Source organism: Apteryx mantelli, chromosome 1 (genome assembly GCF_036417845.1).
Source record: "Apteryx mantelli isolate bAptMan1 chromosome 1, bAptMan1.hap1, whole genome shotgun sequence".
Classification (NCBI taxonomy): Eukaryota; Metazoa; Chordata; class Aves; order Apterygiformes; family Apterygidae; genus Apteryx; species Apteryx mantelli.
Window position 1 is genome coordinate 147,443,431 of NC_089978.1, and position 24,960 is coordinate 147,468,390.

The window sequence follows — 24,960 nt, forward strand, 5'->3', positions numbered from 1 at the left end:
TTCTGACGATACTGGTGGCCCTCTGCTGAGCTTGCTCTAGTTTACTGATGTCTGTCTTGTCCTAGGAGGGGGACAAGACTGGACAGGTATCATACTGACTTGTCTCCCTCAATTTGACATCATCAGTAGACTGGACGAGAGCCCATCATCCCCTCAAAGTCACTGATTAAGATATGCCACAAGATAGGTTCCACTGTAGACCCCTGCAGTACTCCACTTGTCACAGGCATCCAGGTAGATTATGAACTATAAAAATCACAATCCTCTAAGCCCAACCATCCAACTGGTTATTTACCACGTAGCTGGCCACACATACAGACTGAATAGCTAACCACTCCTTTCCCACTGCAAATCTTTGTATTCCCTTTTCAGAATTCATCAAGGACCACAGCATAAGCTGAACACAGCTGACAATTCTATGGACATGACATTCAGTCATGGACACCAGCACAGAATTAGCATAACTGACTTAAACAGTTTACTGAGTTTCCAACTGAGTAACTGTAACTGATGTTAGCAGTCCCAAAGAGCAAGGTAAAGCATGAAATGTCTTTCACCAAAGCAGACAAAATACAGGAATTTCAACAGGCATTTAAAAAAACAAAACAAAACAAAAAAACCACACAGAACTGGATCAAAGTTACCAAATGTTCATCAATGGAAGTGGCACACAACACAGTGGGAGGAGAAGGCTGAGTTTCTAACGCACTTTCTTCAACTCCTAGCCATTCAAAAATCAAAATTCAACATTTGGTATCTTATTGGATTTTAGCAACAGGAATTCGTTCAAAGATCTCCAAAATACTTCTAAGAAAATATACTGATACCTGGCTTGAATAAGACATCCCTTCCCAATAACGATGGCCTCTACAGGGAGATCAATTGTAGTGAAAAGGACATCGGGAACCTTTTGCTTCCTGCAGTTGTAACAATACGTGAGGTGGGCAGGGAATGGCATGTTCAGTTCATCATATGGTATATGACAAAATCCACAACCTGATGGTGAAGTTTCTTCAATCCTAAAAATACATTATGGAGAACACATTTAAAACATCTGCAATGTATTAACAAGAATCAATATGCACACAAGTGTATAAACACCTACAGATAACTACTTAAATCATACATTACAGCTACACTCTATTCCATTACACCTATGCCACAGGTTATTTGATTATATCAATTCAAAAAGAATGAGATTGCACACTACTAGCTAAAACGGTATACATAAAATCTGCGTTGAAACCCATTATACAGGGGTCAAGAAACAAGTGCATATAATGGTCAATTATTTATGTAAGTCTAAAACACTACTGTGCTGGCTTTAGGTTCTATGATTATGACTTTCAAAAAGTAGTCCACAGTACCCCAGTTTTGGAGAGAAATTGCTGTACCAAATACAATACAAATTCTTACACGGACTGTACCCAAAAACCTACACAAACCTAATCAGGAGAATATAAACAACAAAACAGCCATCCTACTGAGAAACAGTACAATATATGTTAACATCATAAAAAGGAAGAACAGCAAGACAATTTCCTAAGCTGTGGTATTAGGTGAAACTTGTTATTCATTTAGAACTAAGATCTCCCTTCCCCCAAGAAACATCCAGGAAAAACTGCTCTAAAAATACTAATAAGGAAAGTATTGGCTAACTGCATGCTGCAAATTTATTTTGCTCCACACAAACAATTCTTCCCAGTGAATTCTGAAGAGATGTTCAAACAAATCTCAGACTTGGAAATCTAGGTATCATAGACTTTGGGAAACATATTTTGTCTGAAATACGTGCTTAGTTTATTTGGCTGTTTTATCTTCCTTTAGCACTCCTAATCTATGTCAAGATTTTTAGCAGCACTGAAATACATATTTTGATTTAAAAAAAAAAAAAAATCTTTCCATGATGAACATGACTTCTTTCTCTCCAGCTTTTTTTTTTTTTCTCCTTTGAAAGGACATAAAGTGATATGTTGAGTTCGGAAACAAACATTTTTTTTTGGGGCTACAGTTTTGAAGAGGCTATCTACAGGATAAATAATGGCCACTTGCTAACGTAAATAAGAAACAATACTGTGTTGACAGGGTATTATGGAATAGTAATAAAAGTGTTGTGTAGTAAATAGCCTTACTTATGACTGTAATAGTCCCTTGAAATATATGATGATTATCCTGAGGAATGCATAATAAATTATCTAACTATTTTTTCCCCAAAATAACCATTTGTCAAAACTCTTTCCTCAAATTTTGTTTGCAAAAGCTGAAACAAAGGGAGGTAACAGGACACTTCATGTTTTTCCTTTTGTTTCATGGTTTTATTAATAAACTTAAATTAAAATATATATCTTGGCTAAAAATACAGCAACGTCTTTGTTTTACAACCATGGTACATTATCTTCCATACAGCTGTTAAATAGTGTATAAAGCAGTTCACATTATAGCCACAGCAACATTTGGCTTATGTAATTTATCATACATCCGTCTTTTTTTTCAATAGGGTGCTAGAAAGGTGAGAAAGATACCTGAAGAGTGGCAAAGGAGGGAGGGGAAAAAAAAAAAAAAAGGAGTTATAATCTGTGGTTAGTAGTCAAATGTGTTACCTTATTCAGACTGTTAGAAATAAAAACAGAATATCTAATTTGGTGCAGAGTTCCATTACTTCTGTTGTTGTTGTTGTTAGTGAAAAGCAGTAAAGTGGTTGGTCCCGCATCCTGCACTGTAACACTGTAACCTACCCTAATAGAGAAGAACTATCTTGGCTCTGAGGAAAAAAATCAACCTCTCCCTTCTCTGACCCTATGGAAAAGAAGCCAGGCTGCCATGACAACCTTTGTTCCAAACAGCCTTCCATGGTGCCATCCTGAAGAAACCTAGGGTTCAGTACAGCTGCTGTGCCAGACGCGGACAAAATACAGACCTCTTCACTATAAGAGAAAAGAATTACAAAGTGAATTCCTGCTACTTAGTGCTACTTTTCTTTTACTTAAAACTATTAAATTAAAAGGCTTGTTCAAAAGTCTCAATTTTGTGCATTTGTGCAATTTTATCTATTAAACCTCACAAAACTGCTCTCTTGAGGTATTTAAACTATTATATAAGAAACAGATGCAGGACGACTAAACAGCTTTGCCCAAGGCTATAAATAATATGCTATAATATCAGCACCTAACCAGGTTTAAGAAAGATTTTGAATACTACAGCTGCTAATGCTAAGAAATTCAACCAATCAACAAAAGCAAAGAAACAGAAAAAAAACAAGGCATAATTGTTTACCAAAATAAATTGGAAGTTGAAAGCCTCATCATCTTATAAACATTCACTCTCAAAATGAAGTTACAATACAACACTGACAAGGTTGCTTCTTGAAGGATAAAAAGAAGCAAAACAGTAAAATTTAAGTATGAGTAACAATTATAATGATTCATATAGCATGTAAAGTAATTGACATTATTCCTGATTTAGGAGAATTAAATTTCTCACAATGGCAAAGTGTGATCACAAAGCACTTAGTATTTCTAAAACTGCTAAATATGAAACAGATCTATAATATTCAATACTTAAAATACTACATTGAAAAAGGCATGAAGAAACCATTTCCTCCATTTTCTAGAATGATACATTTGCCTTTTTTTTTTTACTTGTCATCTCTCTCCAGACTCCTTTTTCACAGATAACATCTGGCAGGCCAGTACTTATTGACAGATCCTTGCTCTTTAAGCATGGAATCAGGCTGAACTGAAAAATAAGCATGGGAACCCCAATACACTATACCATCAATGATCAAATACTACCACACTAAACTTCTAAAGAAAAATCAAAGTGTGAAATCTCCTAGTAACTGGCTGCTATGTATATTCTGTACTTTTTTTTACCATATTATGGCAGGTTTTTTTGTTATTTTAACACATTATGTGGTTTTTTTTGTTTGTTTGTTTTTAACCAAAGCAAAGTAACAAATGTGAAGGAGCAATAGATGTGAAGCAATGAACTCTGTGGCTTTCAGACTGATCCTTTCTGGTTATCTTACTACTTTACCAATGGATTAAGAAACAGATTTCTTTCTGGAGCTGGAAAGATACAACCTTCTTTGAAGCAGGGAGAAAGAGAAGTAATTAGATGAATCCCAAATAATTTCTCCCAACCTCCAAGCCTCTCACAAAGTTTGCCATTAAGCCACTAAAATAAAGAACAAAATTTTTTTAGCCAAAGAGAATGGAGTAAGACACTGGCATTTTGGCCTGAGTGGGATGCAGGGCTAGGAAACTTAACTTCTCTCTAACACTCAATCTCAGAAAGACTACTGCAGGGCTGCAGTGTAACACATTGAATAGTACTGTAGTACTGAAAGATAAAAATAATTACTAGAAAAAAATTACAAGACTAAAATTTACAATAAAGTATTCTTGATCTAGCAGGCAGTATATTCTCCCTTAACTAACAATTAATACGTTCCTAGTAAAGAGCTTGTGTTTTAAGTTTGAAGCTTATTGTTTAAGTTCTGGACTGCCAGTTGTTACCAGGTAATAAAAGTGCAACATACATTTTTATGAACAATCTAAGTATTTAGTCAGATAAGGTTTAGAAAACTTTATAGATAAATTAATATTACTATAAAAGCAAATATGTTCATCAGAAAGTTAGAAATTGATAGCTACTAAAAATTTTGGTGTTCATTAAAAAATACAAAACCAATAAAAACCAAAAACACATTAACAAAAAGAAATGTGACACCCTGTTTAACCCTTTAAATACAATACTGAAATCTAAGCAAGTTACTTTAACAAACTCTCCAAAGTAGGTAAATTACACAGTATTACATTTGTGCTGAAATATTTCACCATTTTTAATCCACTGAAGATGAAATAAATTGTCTGTGGCATTTAGAAAATCAAAACATCATGATTTACCAAATGCTAGTTGATTCACTGTAGCCCACTACAGCGTGACAACCCAATGCCTTGGCATGGGATTTTATTTCTTGTCTGATTTCTGCCCACCACGCATCTCGTGTCTCTGGTTCATCTGAAAGACAAAGTATAAATCAGTTCCATACTATGTCAACATAAAGTTTCATGCAATTAATCTGAAAGGATACTGTGTTTGGTGGAACTTTTCATATTTAAGTACTTTGATGTATCTTGCAACTTTTTCCTTCTTAACTACTGCACCTCAAGTATTGAGCAAACACCAACTGGGTGATTCCATTAATTGTCTTGTTTATCACCAATGAAACAAATCACTGCATTCTTCTTGTTGTCCATGTGACAGCTGACACCAAAATACTGTAGATAGCATTCCAAACTTTACCCACTTGAAGACCATACTGTCAGCTTTCCAACAACATGAGAGCAGCATATAACTCCCAATACAGCACCACAGATCTTTTGTAATATCAAAAAAATTAGTAGTAGTCGAAACAATGAAGTAGTATTTGTATTAATAAAGTGATATTCTACTTCAGTATACATATGACATCCTTGAAATAACTACTTTCAATAGGAAAAACTGTTCAGGTTCTTGCTTAACCAAAATTTAAAAATATTTGTTAAAGAAAAATATTTGTAATGTTTGTGAAACGTAGCTTTGTGATCCTTAAAGCTGCAGTTTCAGTATTGCTGACTTACAGAAACCATAAGTATTTGAAAGTACTTCTACTTTAATAGCATTAAGAGGTACAAGATGTGTGTGGACTTTGTATTTGTCAATGCTTTTTTGGTTCGGTATCCTGCACAACTGCACATTTTTTTCCAAAAAGGATTCTGTATCTAATTATCTTTATTGTCTTTTAAGTAGACCTTAAATACTGAAATATATGGATTTCCTGAATTAAAAATTCAAAAATGCAATCAAGAGCGCTACTAAATAAGTTTGTGCAATCCACTTATTTCAACTGTTTAGCATTTAGTTACATGGAACTAAAGCTCTTGTCTTACAAGCTTTCTACATATGAAGTCAACAGGTATTAAGAGTTTGTAAAGTGTTTCTTCTTTCAAAATGGTGCAGCTATACCAATGAACTTAATTAGAAACTATGTTAGTTGTCAATACATAAAATAAAGGAAAAACAATAACAAACAGTAGGCACTCTGATGCTACAAAGGGATCTGAGTAGAAAAAGTCTTATACAATTCCCCTGAAATCAAATGAATTTCATATGGATATAAACTTCTACTCATTTAGATCTCCTTGCAGGATCATAATTTGAAATACCAATCTCAAAAAATGAGATTTACTGGGAACTGTTTTTGTAGTACCTGCAGTATTTATAAATATAGCATATGATAACTATGTATCATACACTAGGTCCTCTGAAAACATGACCAACAAAAAATGAGAAATGCAGCTATAAAAACATTTTGAAATTTACTGAGACAAAAGTATTGTAGGACCAGATGTATTCACTCAGGAGTTTACCTAAGCTTTCAATTTGGAGCTGAGTTTTCGTCTTTCTAAAGAAATTAATGATCATTTTCTATTAATAAAATAACAGAGATATATTCAAATATACCTAACTTTAAATGTTAATGCACGTGTAGTCATAGCATCGTATTGACTAACAACATCCTTGTCCTTGCTGGGGTTGCAGCAGCAGACAGCCAGGGCACAGGTAGACATTTATCTAACCTTTGCTCTAAGAAATATACACTCAACAGAAAAAACTACAGCATAGCTCTTTGGAAGGTTCTCCACAATCAAGACAAAAATATACACATTAAGACACAAAACAGACTAGGGATCTTTATGGATTGTATCAATGATGTTCCGTTATATCCAAGTTCACCCTCAGCAGGTTTCAATGCACTAATAGTAAAATCTCTAGGCACTACACTTTGCTGTTTCTCAAAGCAAAAACACTGTTTAAACACTTTCACTTGTTGGGAAAACCAATTGCTCAAGGTTAAATACACTAATCCTGACTCACATGGTGGATGACCTACTATCTTGCACTTCTCAGCTTTCAAAAGCTGAGAACTGTGCACAAGTAGTCCATCATATGGTGGGGTTCCCAAGTTCAGCTACAAGAACCACTTGTGGTACACACAGTAAAGGAAAGTGGGAGGCAAAATATCTTCTCTTTTGCGTGTGCAACACTGCATCTGAACAGAAGCTGTCATTGCTGCTGCCAGTTAATGGCAGTAGTGGTAGGTAAACAGAGGAATTTTGGAAACCCCTGTTTTAAGGCAAAGGCCACAAACATCTGACAAAAGGGAGAGCTGCATGGAAGATTCAAGACCACAGGCACATTCTGTAAATGCTATCGCTAACTTTTCATGGTGAAAGGGTTATGGATCTCAGGAGGAATTCCTCCTTCCCAATCCAATCACAGACAAGAAGTTTGATTATCAATATGTTTGTCTCTCTGTAATAGAAAAGTGTAAAACCTTAAAAGTAGTAAGAGACAGTGGTTCACTGTGACTCTCAACAACTCTTGTTCAGTTAGACTGGACCACAGGCAGCTGGCTAAAATCAATGATGGAACAGCCCCACACATTTTTGCATTCCACGGGGCCGGGGGGCGGGGACTGCGAAGAAGTAACTGGAGTTTCACCATCTTTTTCCAGACAGATACTGATGCAAAGGAAAGCCAATTTTACTGAATCATCAGTTTCCATTCACACTTTTAAGTGTAAGCATTTGGCAAAAATTACTCCTACTAGTCACTAACGACCCTTTTAAGACAGAAAGGGCAAAAGAAACGTGAAGTTGAGACCACGGAGTTGAAAGTGAACTACAGGTGAAGGGACTTGAGATGAAGAGGGAAAGTGCTGTGAAATAAAGAACAACATTACAACAATAACACGAAACTAAAAAGGAATGTGGCCACAGTAAAAACTGAAACTGAATGAAATACTGAAAAGGAATGAAAATACTGAAAGGGAACGGAAATGGTGGAGATAGTAGTGACGGGTCCCAACCTCAATGCAAATACATAACTTTCCTCCACAAAGAATTTATAATGTAAATCAAAGTTTAGGAACAAGTTTCCAAGAGAGTTAACACAATTTTCTCACCTAATCTACCTACAAAGCACATTATTATAAGGGAAACACATATTGTTGTGAGGTTGCTCAACACTATGTCTTGCTCAAGCAACATTTAACCCTTCATTCTTTCTGAGAGTCCGGTCAACATCAGGATTAAGAAAACCTAAAGTTATGGATCATTTTCATTCTTATTAAAGATAAAAACAATTTTACAGCCATTGTCTTCAGCGTTAACAGCATCAGGCCTAATATAGTTCAAAAAATCCAACAAATTCTCACTGCACAAGTTCAAAGGTTTCTATAAAAGTCATGCATAAACATGTGCTTGTAAAGCAGAGCGGCTCCTCTGCTTTAAACATTGTGACATTGAGTATTTTTTTCTTCCAGAAAGAGGCCAAGTAATATGAATCAATATGTTTATAAATAAATACTGTACATTCACACACAGTTTACACACTTACCTTTGCATATTAAAATACAAAATGATTGTCTACAATCAAAATCAAACACCGTGACATTGCAATAATAAATTGATACAAAACACTGAATGCAGTGCAATGTGTAGCATTCGTATTCTTCTGACAAATATTTTCACAAGCAGCCTTTTTTGACACGAGCCACACAATTCCACATGGGGAAGCCATTGTAGCATTACAAGTTTAGTAAAGCTAGGGATTTACATAAACAATTAGAGGAGTTAGGGAAGCAGGATGGCATGTGTCCAGTACACTCCATGAGGGTGTCTGTTGTTGTTTTTGGCTAAGGCAAAAGCTTAAGAACTACAGGTTTGCAAAGCAGATTCAGCAGACAGTAGCCAGAAACGGTGGGTATTTTGGCGCATGCTTGGATCAGGTGACAGTACAGACTGAAAACTATGGCAGCTCACTGAAATGGTTACAGAAAGTAATGGCCCTGGATTCTAGGTGGAAGCAAAAAGGCAAGCATACATAGCACTCAATCACAAGCTTTTCTAGCAAATCTACTGAGTAGTTTATAGCAGGGATTATCTAAAACTTTAAGCAAAAAAGTTTGCAAAAATTACACTGCTATTAAGTGCCCTTTATTGAAACCCAAAGACTGAATATTAAACCTACTTTTATTACATTTCAAAATTGACATGATATTTATAACAAAGTGGAAGCAAAGCATACTGTTTCTAGAGCCAAAGACTTAAGAAACAATGTTGTGAACAGTACAGTATTCTATAAAAATCGTGCCAACTCAAACCTCCTCCAACTGAAAATTTCCAAACTTGCTTTTATTGAAGAGTTTTAGAAGATACAAACAGCAATCATTGTTGTAAAGTACTTATCTTGCATCCCAAATGTTCTTTTGGTCAGTTCCATACACCAGCAATTCAGAACCTACCTCTTTCCTTCAAATTAAAGATTGATCTCTACCAGGCTGTACTGTCACTGGGACAAAATCCTGCCCATAACTTTCACCTGGAGATAACACTAGACACTGTAAACATTTTCTGATTCACAAGAAGCAATAACCAAGGTTATTTGCTAGAGGTTCTCTTGTTCAGGACCTTTTAAGACTTAGCCAGAATCTGGCTAGCTCCCTACAGGTTTTTAAAACTTGAAGAAAAATTACAAAGAATGATCTCTTGATTATTCGGATTGCACTTAAGAGTTATTATATCAGAACTGAATCCCTAGATATCCAGAAACAGTTACTCTGGAAAAGAAATTGTATGATTCATTTTCAACCTATTTTAATATTGAAGTTTAGTGAATATTTACCACGTAACATTCTGAAATGAGGAGGACAGACATACTACAAAGATTATCTTAATCAACAATGAGCAACTCTTTGTTCTGGTGTCTCAAAAAATGGCAGTGGAAACAGCAACACTCGTCTTCAAATTCAGTCTATGAGTCTTTCACTAGGCACAGACATAATCCACCCTGCATATAGAGCAGGCCTCGATAATCATATCTACAATAAACTCGAAGTTGCAAGAGTGGTCGCAGTTTATTCTGCTTTGATACTGCAAATAGAGCTTCACTATCTCCATTCTCAGATCTTCTCCATCAAGACCTATTAGTCAAGCTTAACATTGTGAATTTGGACAGAAGGCATTATATTCCAAACATGATCCAAATAAGTCTGCCCCTGCCCCTCTCTTCTTTTTAATCAGTAACAACTATTGTTTGAAGTTGCTTACAAAACAGCAGAAAGATTAAAAAGTGCCTTTTTTTTATTTTGTATTTAAGAGACATCTTTGTTATGTTTACAACCACACAGACCTTCATGTTTAATTTGATCCTCTCTGGTTATTCCATGAATAATGAAACTACCTATCATCATTCTAAAATATTTAGCAATTAAAATAGGTGTACAAAAAGCCCAGTCCTCTCAGCTGTAAACCCAAATATACACATAGAACGTGCGTAGTGCTAACTAACCTTACAATAGACCAATAAAAATCTAAAACTTTCCCAAGATAATCAAAGCCACTTCAGATTTTAAAAAATAACTCCTTATCTTCATCCTCAAAACTAAAAGATGTGAAAATGATAACCCCACTTATGATAGGGAAACTGAAGGTGGTAGTTTTAATTTGATAAATCCAAATAATCTAACATACACTAAATCACTAAAAAAAAAGCACTGCAAACACACCAAAGAGAAAAAGGTATGCTCATTCCTACAAAGCTTAAACTACAGATAAAACATCCAGTCTAGAGAATGGGATTTTGTCACTGCTCTTCTGTCATATAAGATGAGGTCAGAGAGCATCTCACTTTTCAAACCCAAACTGCTGAACAAGCTAAACAATAAGAAAGATTTTTGATACTGAAGAACAAATTCTTTAGTTACTGAAGAAGCAGCATTAAGAAAATCTAGGATTAAAACCATATCCAGCCTTCACGCTTTTTCAGGATGAGTTATTTCAGCTGACTGATTCAACACAAAACCATTTATTTGCAGGGTCAGTTTTCTGTTGGGCCAACCAGGCAAAGTGACTCACTTTGCAACTACATGATCACTAGACAGCTGCAAGAGCTCATGGCAGAAACGGGACAGAACAGCAGGATCACTTTTTAGTGGCAGCTCACTATTGAGGAGTGTTAGCTTCAATATGAAGATAATTCTCAAGACGGGGAGAAAGCGAAGTATTTCTCTTAGTAACACTCCCATCGCAACCACTGAATTGTTTTCCTATAATCCAAATTCCAAACAGCACTGAACCCTGTATCACTGTTGAAAGGCTACAGAATACTGTTTTTCTTACAAAAGAAATAAAAATGTTGCTTTAAGTATGAAACAATTAACAGTATCTTCATAATTTCTATATTTCTGATATGGGTGAATGTATTTGTAAATTAGACAAATACATGGAATCATACTTCCATTAAGTAATTCTATAATGGATCAGGAGATGTTTTAACTATCTCATCCCTAAAACTGAATTGTAACTTCTAATTCAAAGTTTGGCTTTTGAAATCCTACCTCAACCTCCAATCAGTTCCAACTCCCTCAGCCTTATATTCCTATCAGCCTTATATTCTCCACAGCTCCAAGCCCTGAGATGTTCCACTGCATTTGTTCCTAATCTCAACTAAATACTACTTGAACAGTTTAAATGCTCAGACACCTACAGATTAGCATCTTCTAAGCCTTATGACTGACACCATGAAACACAAGGTAGTTCATATAGTTCACTGTGTGACATAACACCTGTGACCTAAACTAATTAAACTTTGTAAATCTAAACAGAATGTCCTAGATGAAAGTAACTTCTTGGATACTGGTACTGGGGAAGAAAAAAAAAAACTCCATTTTCTACAGATGTTGTATCAGTCACACATTGCAAGTTACATATCTGTTTGATCTTAGAAATAAGCAAAAATCACTTGGACAGACCACTGCAAAATTTGATCTAGTCTAAATATTACAAGAGATCTTTGAGGGAATAGTTTTCTGTAAACTGACGCTGGTTCAACTAAACCTGCTGACAATACCACCAGCATTAACTACAGAGACATAACAGGAATACATCCTATAATTTTTGTTTTTAATCATAGATGATAGTCCGATAAGAACAGTGCTAGCTGCAAAAAAGATCTAAACTTCACCTTATTTGTTTAGCATCAAGAAAGTTCAAAAACACTGACTGGACATGAACAAATTTTAAATCCCACAAATTCATTTGGCAGATATTAAGATAGGTGCCAGGCTTAAATACATAACTTTTTTGTCACTCCTGCTTTTAGTTATTATTTAAATCAGTCATTCATCTTATAATGGTAAAGTCCCCACAGCCCTGCATACGGTTCCTCTAACAGTAAAATGAGTGAAACACAAAGAAGATATGGGAATCTGCTTTCATGGATCCTATTACAGTGTCGAGGGCAAAGCCTCCTGCTTCAGAGAGCCGGCAGGTAATGAAGAAACTACTTATTCTATCTTCTATCTGTTGCTTTGTTGTCTAGGCACAATACATACAATTAATTTTAAAACATGAGCAATCTTCAAAAGATATCTTTAAAGGACAGCAATCAAGGGGCTACTACCCAAAGCTGGAGCTACTATGCTGTGACAAGACACTGTCTTCTAAATATTACCTAGTGTATCTATCTTGTAACTAGTATAACAAAATGAATTACACATATGTTTTGAAGTTTTAAGCCCAACTAGCTGGACACCTTAGAACAAACAAGAAGCATATTCTTAGATCTAACACAACTCTTGGAAGAAACATACAGAATTTCAAACGCAAGAGGATTCATCTTCTCAACACCAAACACAGATGTTCATAGACAAAATAATTTGCGCACCAGTCAGCACGAAAGGGGCAAGCTACCTCACTGTGTAAGAAAATGAGATGAATTCATTTGGCAGGAATTTATACTGCCTCTGCATTTCCTATTCATGTTTACACCGCTCAGGCTTTTAACTGTTATATTCAGAGCCTCTACATTCATTATTTCTATACAGTCACAACTCTATTTTGTTTTAAGACAAAACAGTAAGAGAATCCTCTCTAAACTCCTGGATCCAGTAACTAATTAACAGGAGCCTTTTCTTCAGGTCCCTTTGGAGTGAGTTCAGGACCTCAATGAGAACATATTACGAGAGCCAAAAGAACTCAAATCCTTTAAAAAACACTGAAAAATATTACTGCAAAAGGCTAAAGAAACTGCATTGTCTAGTAGAATCATACCAACAAACTAAATCACAAAAAAAAATATTTTAACTATGGTATTTCTTGATGAGAAACATGGGGTACTGAAGAACTTGCTTCATAAAGTTGTATAAGAATATGCTTACATTATACATAACCTGATGAAGAAAAAAAAACAGGTGAAACAAAAAATAGGGCAGACAGACTTAACACAGAAGGAAAATCTGTTGTGCCTAATTCAACTCAGATAATGGATCTTGTCCATTAAGGTTAATTCTATAATACTGTTAAAATCAATTAGAGCTTGTGTTATCTGCCACTTAATTCCAGTTTTCTAAAATACCATCAGCAGATATTTTACAACTACACGTTTACCTGTATTTCTGTAGTATTTAGGAATGTGTCCCTTCAACTGGAATCATTCTAGTTCTTTTCTAACACAACAATATACTTTGGGCCACATCAAAATTACAATTATCTCTATACATCCAAGTGGCAGATCATAAGGCTGACCCAAATTCATTGAAATCAGTGAAGGAAATTATATCAACAAAATGATTTTAGCAGAGCCCCATACTTTGAAATCAGGAGAAGTAACATGCAAGAAAAACAATCTTCTGCAAGACCAAGGTTCTTTCTCTTATGTACTAATTACTCAAAACCAAACTGCAGTGGTGGAATAAGCAACAGCTTTATTGGAGCTTTTGTTCAGTGAAAAGTCTATGATGGTTCTCGCACCATTTGTCAAATTTTAGGGAGATTTTTCAATCAACAAACAGATTAAATAGAATTACTTATTATTAGGCAAAAAATTTTAAAATGAAGACTTTAAATGCTGAGTTTATTAATTTATGAATTCCAAAGGAAATTTATGAATACTGTTCTACACTAACAGTAATCAACACTTGCCCAGTTACATAAACATCTACTTAAAACTCCCTAAATGGAAAATAATGCATGGTAACACACACACACGACTTCATTAATTTAAGGGTGCATATGCTTCAAACTGAAACAAAAATATTCAAACATCACTCACATTAACCATAAAAATAGAAAGGGAATATTCAGTCCTCTGGGATGTCGCCTGAAAAAGTAGAGTAAAATACTACTGGAAAACCTCACATACTAATAAACCATAAAATGCAGGGATCCATTCAAGCACCATAAAGCTTTCATTATGCCTCACTCTATTCAGACAACACTCTGAGAGCTGCTTTAACATCCCATTACTGTATCAACCCATGCTGAGATCCTAAAAGCTGAATTTGGAGATTTTTCAAGGAAAGGCTAGACATGAGGCTTAAAATTTTGCATTTACTACTAGTTTGGAAAGATAGCCTCTTTAGATACTACTGAAGACATTCTGACATCTTCTATTACATTTAAGTACATTACCATTATATCCCAGATAGCAACAGGAAGCTTAATTTGCACATTCGGTGTAAGTTTGCATTTCTGTGAAAGAAAAGTGTTCAGTTATAGAACCAAAACATGTCCAAGCTTTCCTCTTCCATTTCTTCATACATAAAACTAGAGTTCTGGAGAATTCTGCACTTCAAGTATTGGGGTATCAAACTAGGGTATCAAGGAGCTCAGGGAATTTTATTAACAATCTTTTCTCATTCCATGTTTCTGACTACTGGAGCTGAAGAGCTGCTGTTGGAGCAGCTCCCTGAATGAAGAGGTTAAAAATGTAATTATTTGTGATTATTTGCAATTATTTGTTCTTACGGTGTAAGAAGACCGTATACATTATTGCTATGGGGTGGATGAAGAGCGAGTCGAGAGCTTATGGGGAAGGATTAAAGGGCAGGCTAGCATGGGTGACACTGTTGTGGGTGTTTACTACAGGCCACCTGATCAGGAAGAGGAAGTCGATGAGGCCTTCTACAGACAGCTGGAAGTAGCTTCACGATCCCAGGCCCTGGTTCTTATGGGGGACTTCAACCACCCTGATATCTGCTGGAAAGACAACACAGCTAGGCACAAACAGTCCTGGAGGTTCCTGCAGAGCGTTGGTGACAACTTCTTGACACAGGTGGTGGAGGAGCCAACAAGGAGAGGTGTGCTGCTGGACCTCGTACTAACAAACAAAGAAGGACTGGCAGAAGATGCGAAGGTTGGGGGCAGCCTTGGCTGCAGTGACCATGAGATGGTGGAGTTCAGGATCCTGCGAGGAGGAGGCAGGGCACTAAGTAGGATCGCAACCCTGGAGTTTAAGAGAGCAACCTTTGGCCTCTTCAGGGACATACTTGGAGGAATCCCACGGGTTAGGGCCCTAGAAGGAAGGGGCATTCAAGAGAGCTGGTTAATATTCAAACATCACTTCCTCCAGGCTCAAGAGCAGTGCATCCCTATGAGTAAGAAGTCAAGCAAAGGAGGTAGGAGACCTGCATGGATGAGCAAGGAGCTCCTGGCAAAACTCAACCAGAAGGAGGAAGTATACAGAAAGTGGAAAGGGGGACAGGTCACTTGGGAGGAATATAGGAATGTTGTCAGAGTATGCAGGGATGCGACGAAGAAGGCTAAGGCCCATTTGGAATTAAATCTGGCTAGAGATGTCAAGGACAGCAAGAAGGGCTTCTTCAAATACATCAGTAGCAAGAGGAAGACTAGGGAAAATGTGGGCCCTTTGCTGAATGGGGTGGGTGCCCTGGTGACAAAGAATGCAGAGAAGGCAGAATTACTGAATGCCTTCTTTGCTTCAGTCTTTACTGCTCAGGCCAGCCCTCAGGAATCCCAGACCCTGGAGGCAAGAGAGAAAGTCTGGAGAAAGGAAGACTTTCCCTTGGTCAAGGAGGATCGGTTTAGAGATCATTTAAGCAAACTTGGCACCCACAAGTCCATGAGCCCTGATGGGATGCACCCACGAGTGCTGAGGGAGCTGGCAGATGTTATTGCTAAGCCACTCTCCGTCATCTTTGAAAGGTCATGGAGAACAGGAGAGGTGCCTGAAGACTGGAAGAAAGCCAATGTCACCCCAGTCTTCAAAAAGGGCAAGAAGGAGCACCCAGGGAACTACAGGCCAGTCAGCCGTGATCACCTCCATCCCTGGAAAGGTGATGGAGCAGCTCATCCTGGAGGCCATCTCCAAGCATGTGGAGGACGAGAAGGTGATCAGGAGTAGTCAGCATGGCTTCACCAAGGGGAAATCATGCTGAACCAATCTGATAGCCTTCTATGATGGAATGACTGGCTGGGTAGATGAGGGGAGAGCAGTGGATGTTGTCTACCTAGACCTCAGCAAGGCCTTCGACACTGTCTCCCATAACATCCTCATAGGCAAGGTCAGGAAGTGTGGTTTAGATGAGTGGACAGTGAGGTGGATTGAGAACTGGCTGAATGGCAGAGCTCAGAGAGTTGTGATCAGTGGCACAGAGTCTAGTTGGAGACCTGTAGCTAGTGGTGTCCCCCAGGGGTCAGTACTGGGTCCAGTCTTGTTCAACTTCTTCATCAATGACCTGGATGAAGGGACAGAGTGCACCCTCAGCAAGTTTGCTGACGATACAAAACTGGAAGGAGTGACTGATACCCCAGAGGGCTGTGCTGCCATTCAGAGAGACCTGGACAGGCTGGAGAGGTGGGCGGAGAGGAACCTCATGAAGTTCAACAAAGGCAAGTGCAGGGTCCTGCACCTAGGGAGGAATAACCCCATGCACCAGTACAGGTTGGGAGTTGGCCTGCTGGAAAGCAGCTCTGCCGAGAAGGACCTGGGAGTGCGGGGGGACACCAAGTTAAGCATGAGGCAGCAATGTGCCCTTGTGGCCAAGAAGGCCAATGGTATCCTGGGGTGCATCAGGAAGAGTGTTGCCAGCAGGTCCAGGGAGGTGATTCTCCCCCTCTACTCAGCCCTGGTGAGGCCACATCTGGAGTACTGTGTCCAGTTCTGGGCTCCCCAGTACAAGAGGGATGTGGCACTACTGGAGCAAGTCCAGCGAAGGGCCACAAAGATGATTAGGGGACTGGAGCATCTCTCTTATGAGGAAAGGCTGAGAGAGCTGGGCCTGTTTAGCCTGGAGAAGAGAAGGCTGAGAGGGGATCTTAATATATACAAATATCTTAAGGGAGGGTGTCAAGGGGATGGAGCCAGACTCTTTTCAGTGGTGCCCAGTGACAGGACGCGAGGCAATGGGCACAAACTGAAACACAGACACTTCCATCTGAACATGAGGAAAACCTTTTTCACTGTGAGGGTGACAGAGCACTGGAACAGGTTGCCCAGAGAGGTTGTGGAGTCTCTTTCTCTGGAGATATTCAAAACCCGCCTGGACGCAATCCTGTGCAAAGTGCTCTAGGTGACCCTGCTTGAGCAGGGGGGTTGGACCAGATGATCTCCAGAGGTCCCTTCCAACCTCAACCATTCCGTGATTCTGTGATGAAACAGCAGTATGCAAAAGCAGCCTCTACTTCACAAGTTCCTTACACTTGCTAAATAACCTTCCTTCCCTGCATTTATTCTCAAGGCAAGACTTTGGCAAAGGTCCAGTCTCCTGGATACAGAACTCCTTTCAGATTTTTATACTTAGAGTACATCTTTAACAGCCTTTTTCAGAAACAGGACCGTAGCATTTCTTCCACTGTATTATGTTCCCTCTTTTCTATGAATTTAAGCTCTTGACTATCTACTTTTATTTTGCATTCTTCTTGATCATCACCTTTTTATAATTGCTTTACAAAAACATTTAAAGAATTTTGCCAAACTCTTTTTGTCATTGAAAGCAATTCCAGAAGTTTAAGCAGTTTCTTTTCTGTCTATTCTCTTCCCTTCTTCACCAAATAAAGTTAGTCTCTACTTTGGCATGTGATTTTCTGGCATCCTCAAATCACAGTTCACTCTCCGCAATTTTTCACCACCATCAGAAGGTCTTGTTGCATCTTACACTCAATTAAACAAGTCCACTTGCCAAAGGTAAAAGAAAAAAATAATAATAATAATCTTCAGATGTTACACAAGTTTGTCAGCAAACAAAAGATACCTGAATGCTTTCAAAAAGGAAAATAGTTTTAGCCTATTTACAGTTGGGAATATAGCCTTGCTAAGATGAACGGAATGTAATGATATAGTATTGTTCCCCTTAGACTGTATATATCCCTGTTCTCTTTCAGGCCAAGTATTATTAGCTGGCACATCACAGAGCTGGCAGGAAAGCTCTAAAGAGGGGAGATGAACAGAAATCTGCTTGGGCTTTTCAATGGTAATGAACCTGACAGCATAGTCATTCTTACAATCTAAGAACTGGATTAGCTTCTATGTAATTTGCAACTCTACTACAAAATTCACAATCCATCACAGGTCACTGATATAGTGACCGATCTACTGCCCTCCTTTTTTCTTGATATAGTAACACACCTAGCACTGCAAAAGAAACATACTTCCAGGCATATGAGCATGCCCTACTTAGTCCCTGCCCAGCAGGATAAATAGCAAAACCGTTACTAGAGAGCTCCTGACACATATGGAAGAAGAAGCAGGATTTTCTACAATAGGCAAGAGAAACACATACAGTTCTTAAAAGGGCATTAACTCTAAAATTAGTATATGATTTAGGCCTATTTACTCCAGAAGTTCTATATAACAACCACCTCTGGGTATAGCTGCATGCAATACAGATATGCATTCTTCTTCCTGTTTATCTCTAAACAATCTAGGTTACTGCCTTGGATAATCTGTCAAGGAATGAATTCACAATTTCTCCTTAGCTTTCTGTGGCTTACATTTCTGAATCACTTTCTAGCCTAGCTCAATATGTTTAGTGCCTGTACACATTTCATTTAGGCAACTATTCTAATAAAATTCTTCCATGGTAACATCCTCCTAGAAACTAGCTCAAAAAAGTAACAATTAAGTCAAACTTTTTGAAGTACCATACAAAATGCAAAAATTCTTCATTTAATATCTTGGAACAGGCTACGCTACACCAGTAATCTGAGAATTTCATAATACTATTCTTACACGGAAAGCAAAAATAAATTTAAAAGATTATAATAATTTAGGAAAGCAAATAAAATCCACAAAAACATAAAGCCTCAAAACTGTAATATTCCAGGACCAACAGGGATCTCAGTATAGAAAAGAATAAGGATACAAAAATGAGCCAAAGGTTTCATCTACTACCTGTGACTGAACTATTTGTAAACTGGAAAATATATAGAGACAATTTAAATTGAAGTTTAGAGAACAGCTGTTCAACTTCCAGAGACAACTGATACACAGATGCATTGCAGCAGAGAAGTAACAGGAAGGAAATTTTGTTTTGGGAAGAAATAAACCCCTACAGGTCACCTTTACATCCTTTCACTGGGTCAGCTTTAAAAACATCAGTAGTCGGCAAGCTCTACTGGCTTGCATATTCTACACAGAGAAGTTAAGTCTTTGTTTCTTCCAAGGTATCTTATGTTTCCAGAGGGAAAGGAAAAAAAATTGCCTTTATTTTCCCCCTTCCTGAAAAGGCCAGTACTTTATATAGCTTTTATGGGGACTCCATCATCAGCTCTTCCATTCTCTCTGCAGCTGTACACAGAAGTTACACACTTTGGTCCCTAAGACTGTGCAAAAATAGAACACGGGGGCTTTTTCGAGTTAGGTTTTAAAGTGATTTAGAAGTTCAAATAATAACATGGAAGTCCTGCAAGCTAATGTATTTCACAATACAAGATTTATGAACCAAGACACCCTGGACTACATATACCACTCTTCTTTCATAATAGATTGTTCTCCTCATCTGTTTTTTGTTCTCTCAGTCCATCTTTATGTCTGTTATTTAGAACAAACATGTTTATTGATTTCCTGAAATTATCAGAAGTATGGCTATTACTGAAGTGTAAGTTCATGAAAAAAAACACACCTGACAGCATCCCACTTGTATAAATGAGAATCTATTCTCTTTCCCTAAACTATTTGTTTTGCAGACACTGAGCTGAAAGCTACTAAGTAATAATCATCTGAATATTCAGCTTTCCAGATTGATATTAAATTATTCTTAATAATGCTATTTTATACTAAAACAATGTTTTACAATTTTAAAGGAAGCCTTTAAAAACATTAAAGCAAATAAGACACTGAGGTATTTGATAGTTTAACAGATTTAAATTTGAAGTATTAACCTAATATTATTCTACAGCATTTCTAAGAACTTCACTGAGCTGCCATAATTTCTGTCAGCATATGTAGTACTGAATGACTAGTAAAATACCTGAATTGAAACTATTCCAGTCTAGCAGTTTGTATGATCTTGTGTTACCCATAATTCCGACAAAGGCTGAGTTCAAAACAGCAAATTAGTAGATCAGTTATAGGAGCAGAATAGTGGGGGGGGGAGAAAAAAAAAAAAAAAACTACCAACAAGAACACAACTGACAACACCACTCCACAGGAACTGTAAAGACACAGACAGCAGAGTTAATAAGAGGCTGAAATAGAAAGGGAAAAAGGAGCATGCTATAGCAAACTAGCACTAGGCGTGATCAAAGTGTACAGTATACAGCAATTACCGTATTATTCATTGGTTTTCAAACAACTCCTTAAAGTGTTCTTTCCTCCTCTATATTTTCCTATTTATTTACTTGCCAGTTTATGTCTCCTTTAATATTTTACAGACTTGACTCAATTGGTTAGTAAGATCACCACTATACCAGAATGTTTTTCTACTTCTTCCCCTTCCATCCCATAACCATGACCTTTTATTCTCTTTTTTTTGTTTTTGTTACTGTTTTGCAATATACTGAGTTGAAGTATCATGCATCTTACATTCACTTGTCAGGAGCAATCTAAAAATTCTACAAAAGTGCTGCAAAGAGCCACTTAATTGTGCAAATACACATATGCATCTCTTATTTCTTATCTTGCTTTCAGTCAGTTGGTAAAAATAAAAGAGGGCATAATGCAAGAAATTATTTTGGCAAACTTCTGAGCATAACTGACATCTTTTTAATTTTTTCTTAAATATATTTACAATACAGTAAACTTAGTATATAACATAGAAGTTACCTGTATCAGATTCATGCCAAAATACAGAAAGCTTAAGAGGACTTTGTGGCAAAGAAATACACATATGAATTATGTCTGGACATTTCTCTTAATCTTCTCTTCATTGCAGGGTCAAGAATAAAAGTTCAGAAGTAGGAAAAAAGAACAATACTATGTATTCGGATGTTTTAAAAATCCCTTAAAGTAGTTTTCTTGAATTAAGTCTGGGATTTTATTCCATGTTCTCTCTCAGTTTATTGAGTCTTTAGATCAGCAACAATTTAACTGGTTGCAGAACTGCTTGCAGGAAGAATAAATAAATGGAAAAAAATTAAAATAGTTTTCTAAAAAGATGCATTTGCACAAACTTTATTACTCCTGGCTAGTGCATGCAAAACCACTACAGGTGTTACTTTTTTCTCTCACCTGCCCATGTTTTAAGAGTACTAATTAACTCCAACTTTCTCCAGAGTATCCCTCGCCACTTGTTCCAGTAAATATAACAAAGATTTCAGAGTCAAAAATAACTTAATTCTGATGTCAGAACTAGGACATGCAAAACATGCATGTTTCAGTACTGGAGTTCTCAAGTAAATACTAAACAAAAAATCTTAAAGCAGTGTTCTATATATGTTATTAAATAAAAATAGAAACAAAGTTGTAAAGTTTTTTTTTTTTTTCCAAATGAGGTTAAAAACACGTATTGAGCTAAACTGTAGTGATTAGTCCTTAAGGATTGCAAGGAGCTGAAAATTAGAAAACATTTGTAGTTAAGATCAAGTATTTCATCTTGCTTCTGTTCTAATGGAAAGCTTGTATCAAATTTTAATATTAAGTAGTGGTCAAAAAATAACCAACCTCTTGATAATTCAAAAATAATTTTTGGTGCAAAGTTACTGGATTCAAAGTATTTTATTCTCATTAACTTGCTAGAAAGTTCTCACTAAAAACATACTCTCTGAAAGACTAATATTTTTCAAGCTGAAATGCCTGTCTGAAAAAGATTGCCTTCAATATACACTGTTAGCAGAAGTTTTTATAATATATAAATATTTTAATAGATATAACATTTCAAGACTAGAAATACAGGGACATTGTGATAAGACTCGACTTGGGAAAAATTTATTTTGTTAACGTACCAGGATTGTGAATGCGATCCAAGAGCTTCACAGAACGTGCACTGACAACACCACCAACATGGACAAGGAAGCCTGGTGGAAAGGCCGTCAAGGTAAAAAATGGAAATTCCTGTTATGATTAAAAACAAACATCAAATGACTGCTTAAAAAACACTGCTGACTGCCAAAAAACATGCAGTGAATTGAAAATCTCCTCAAAATTCAAGCAAAGCAGTTACATGAGGCTAAATGTCCTTCAGGCTTACCAAGCACTATGTAACCATATGTTTTCATATACTCAACACAACGTAATAAAAGCAGTATTCTACAATGTAAGAATACTTTTCCCCCATAGATTTGCAGCTCAAGAGGACAGTAATTAATAATCCAAACCTTGTATGTTAGCATTAACAAAGCCCCTATTAGTCCATTTTTAAGATGGCAGCTAAACAACAATTTTACTTTCATCAGCTGATACAAAATAAAATAACATTTTTCTACATTTTCTAGGGCTGTTAAAGCTGACGGTAGGTTGATCCTGAAGAACAGAGTAAAGCTAACTGCAATTTTGCAGGAATGATGCGTTATTATATAAAAGCATACCTAAAAAAGCTGGCACACTGATCTGCTAGTGTCATAAGCTCTAAATGTAACCAGTAATTATCCATTTTCTAGAATAAAGCATAAGTCTTTGAAACCTGATTTTAAGTTCTTAATCAAATTGAGGAAATTCACCTCCAATTTCATTTCCATAAATGAGTTTTACCAATCCTTAATGAAGGAGAAGAATCAATACTCAAGTTTCAGCAACTGTTCAAAAACACAGTTCATCCAAGAAACAGAGTAAAAAACAACAGTCCTTCTTCAGGACAAACATGGTGAGAAAAACCCTTCATATTCAAAGGTAGTGGGCCCAGAATTGGGAGATTTTATTTTGCATTTCTACAGAGATGTTCTATTAACTAATAAATATTACAGCATACTTATGGGGGAAAGGCAACAGATTTATGTTTGGCAATTCTGAATGCATGGGGCAAAAAAAAAAAAAAAAAAAAAATCATGCAGTCACGGTGGGTACAGTTATGATGACTGGTTAAATGGAAAAAATAAACATCATAATTTTATATGGGAGAAAGTGCAGAATAGATTCCTTTCTCACATACTTAAGGCACTTGCAACAGCATATCATTCAACTGAGCTTCTATCCAGACAGCATACATGCTGCAGAGAAGATGATCATGTTTCTTCCAGCAATACATGACATAAAACGCCCTCTTTACAAACTAAAGCTCAATATGGATTAAACCCCCCCCAAAACAAAAAACAAAAACACCTTCAGAGGGTGTAACCCCTTGAGAGGTTACTGGAACTCTCACAACGTCCTACAAACACTTTGCCAAGAATTTTGTTGGATTTTAATTTTTAAGTCTGGAAACCAAATGAAGAGACAAACTTTGAAATCAGTAACAATAGTATGGACAAATATAAGCAAAAAACAAATAATAAAATAATAAAAAAATACTGCAGTCATGCCTTATGAAGCAATTAAAAAGCAGGAAGATTTCATCATAGGACTCTGCAAACCTGCTTGGCTAATCTGTCTTCAGGAGCACAGAAAGATCTCTAGAGAGGGCTAGGGAAAAGATGCCACCAGAAGGTTCCACCAGATCACAAAGTGCTTTTCAAATTACCAGAGCAGCCAGAAAGTCCTGACTACAACACAGCCTAGACTCCTTCTCTGTATGTCTCTCGTGACAAAAAAAGGAAAAATTCCAGTATATCATCACTTTGTTAGAACCCGCTTTCATTCCAGCTTTATAGATAAGCTTTAAGAGATTCACAAGTATACTGATATTTTTCCCTGTGTAAATCTATCGCACTCATTTAAATTAACATAAATGTTTGATCAGTCCCCTGAATACAGTTATCCCACATTAATGACATTAAAAATTAATAATTAGCTTTTCCAGAACTATAGAAATCAATAGTTTACTGCATATGCAATCTTAAATTACATTAAGCCTATACTACATTTATATACAAGTGTGTGTGTGTATATATATATATATATATATATTATATATTTATATTACACTGAAGCAATATGTAGTGAAAAATCAAAGCAAAAGATACGTCATGCTCTAAAGAATAACCAAATCTCATGCTTTTTAATCTGTCTGGAAATTCAGAAGTTACTTCTGTTTTTAATGCATTTTTGTAAGTCTGTGTACTGAAAAAATTTTAACATATTCAAACTTCCACTCCGCCTATATTTCCTATATTACAAACTACAAATAAAATTTTAAAGTAATAAATATGGTTTTGTCCCAACCAATATACTCAGACATATGGATAATTGCAAGTCTATATTATGAGATATGCTTAAATTAGACCTAAACTCTATTGGAATGATTTGGATATTGGTATTGGATATTGATATTGGAGCCACATACACAGTGTAGATAACTGACTTACTGAACCTCTGCTCTTACTCCATTAAGAACGTCTCTTTCATTCTGACACAGAGGGAATTTCGTCACTATGCATGGCGGATACCGCAGTGTGGCTTTTCCTCCCCACTTTTTTAAATCATTAGATATTTTTTTATTGTTTGCAAATACAAGTTCATCCTCAACTATGTGTGGTACTCTGTAATACTTCCAAATTTTAAAGCTATACTTATCGCATGGAAAATAGAATCTGTAAGAACCAGATGCAGTATTTCTATGCTACAGTTTTCTTCTATTCCTGC

The 24,960-nt window shown here is 36.6% G+C and overlaps 1 protein-coding gene across 5 annotated transcripts in view; it reads right to left on the minus strand.

The window, feature by feature from the left end:
- The window catches only part of C2CD5 (C2 calcium dependent domain containing 5), a 78,312-nt gene that overhangs the window by 28,710 nt on the left and 24,642 nt on the right, over nucleotides 1-24,960 (minus strand). For 3 of the 5 annotated variants that reach the window (XM_067306101.1, XM_067306116.1, XM_067306111.1), the window contains 4 exons: nucleotides 22,230-22,338; nucleotides 4,908-5,022; nucleotides 2,829-2,924; nucleotides 828-1,019 (listed from right to left, as the gene is read on the minus strand). In XM_067306101.1, the coding sequence (XP_067162202.1) occupies nucleotides 828-1,019; nucleotides 2,829-2,924; nucleotides 4,908-5,022; nucleotides 22,230-22,338 (512 nt within the window). Of the gene's footprint in view, nucleotides 1-827; nucleotides 1,020-2,735; nucleotides 2,925-4,907; nucleotides 5,023-22,229; nucleotides 22,339-24,960 lie in introns of all 5 variants that reach the window. The other 2 variants (XM_067306086.1, XM_067306095.1) reach the window with 2 other exon arrangements.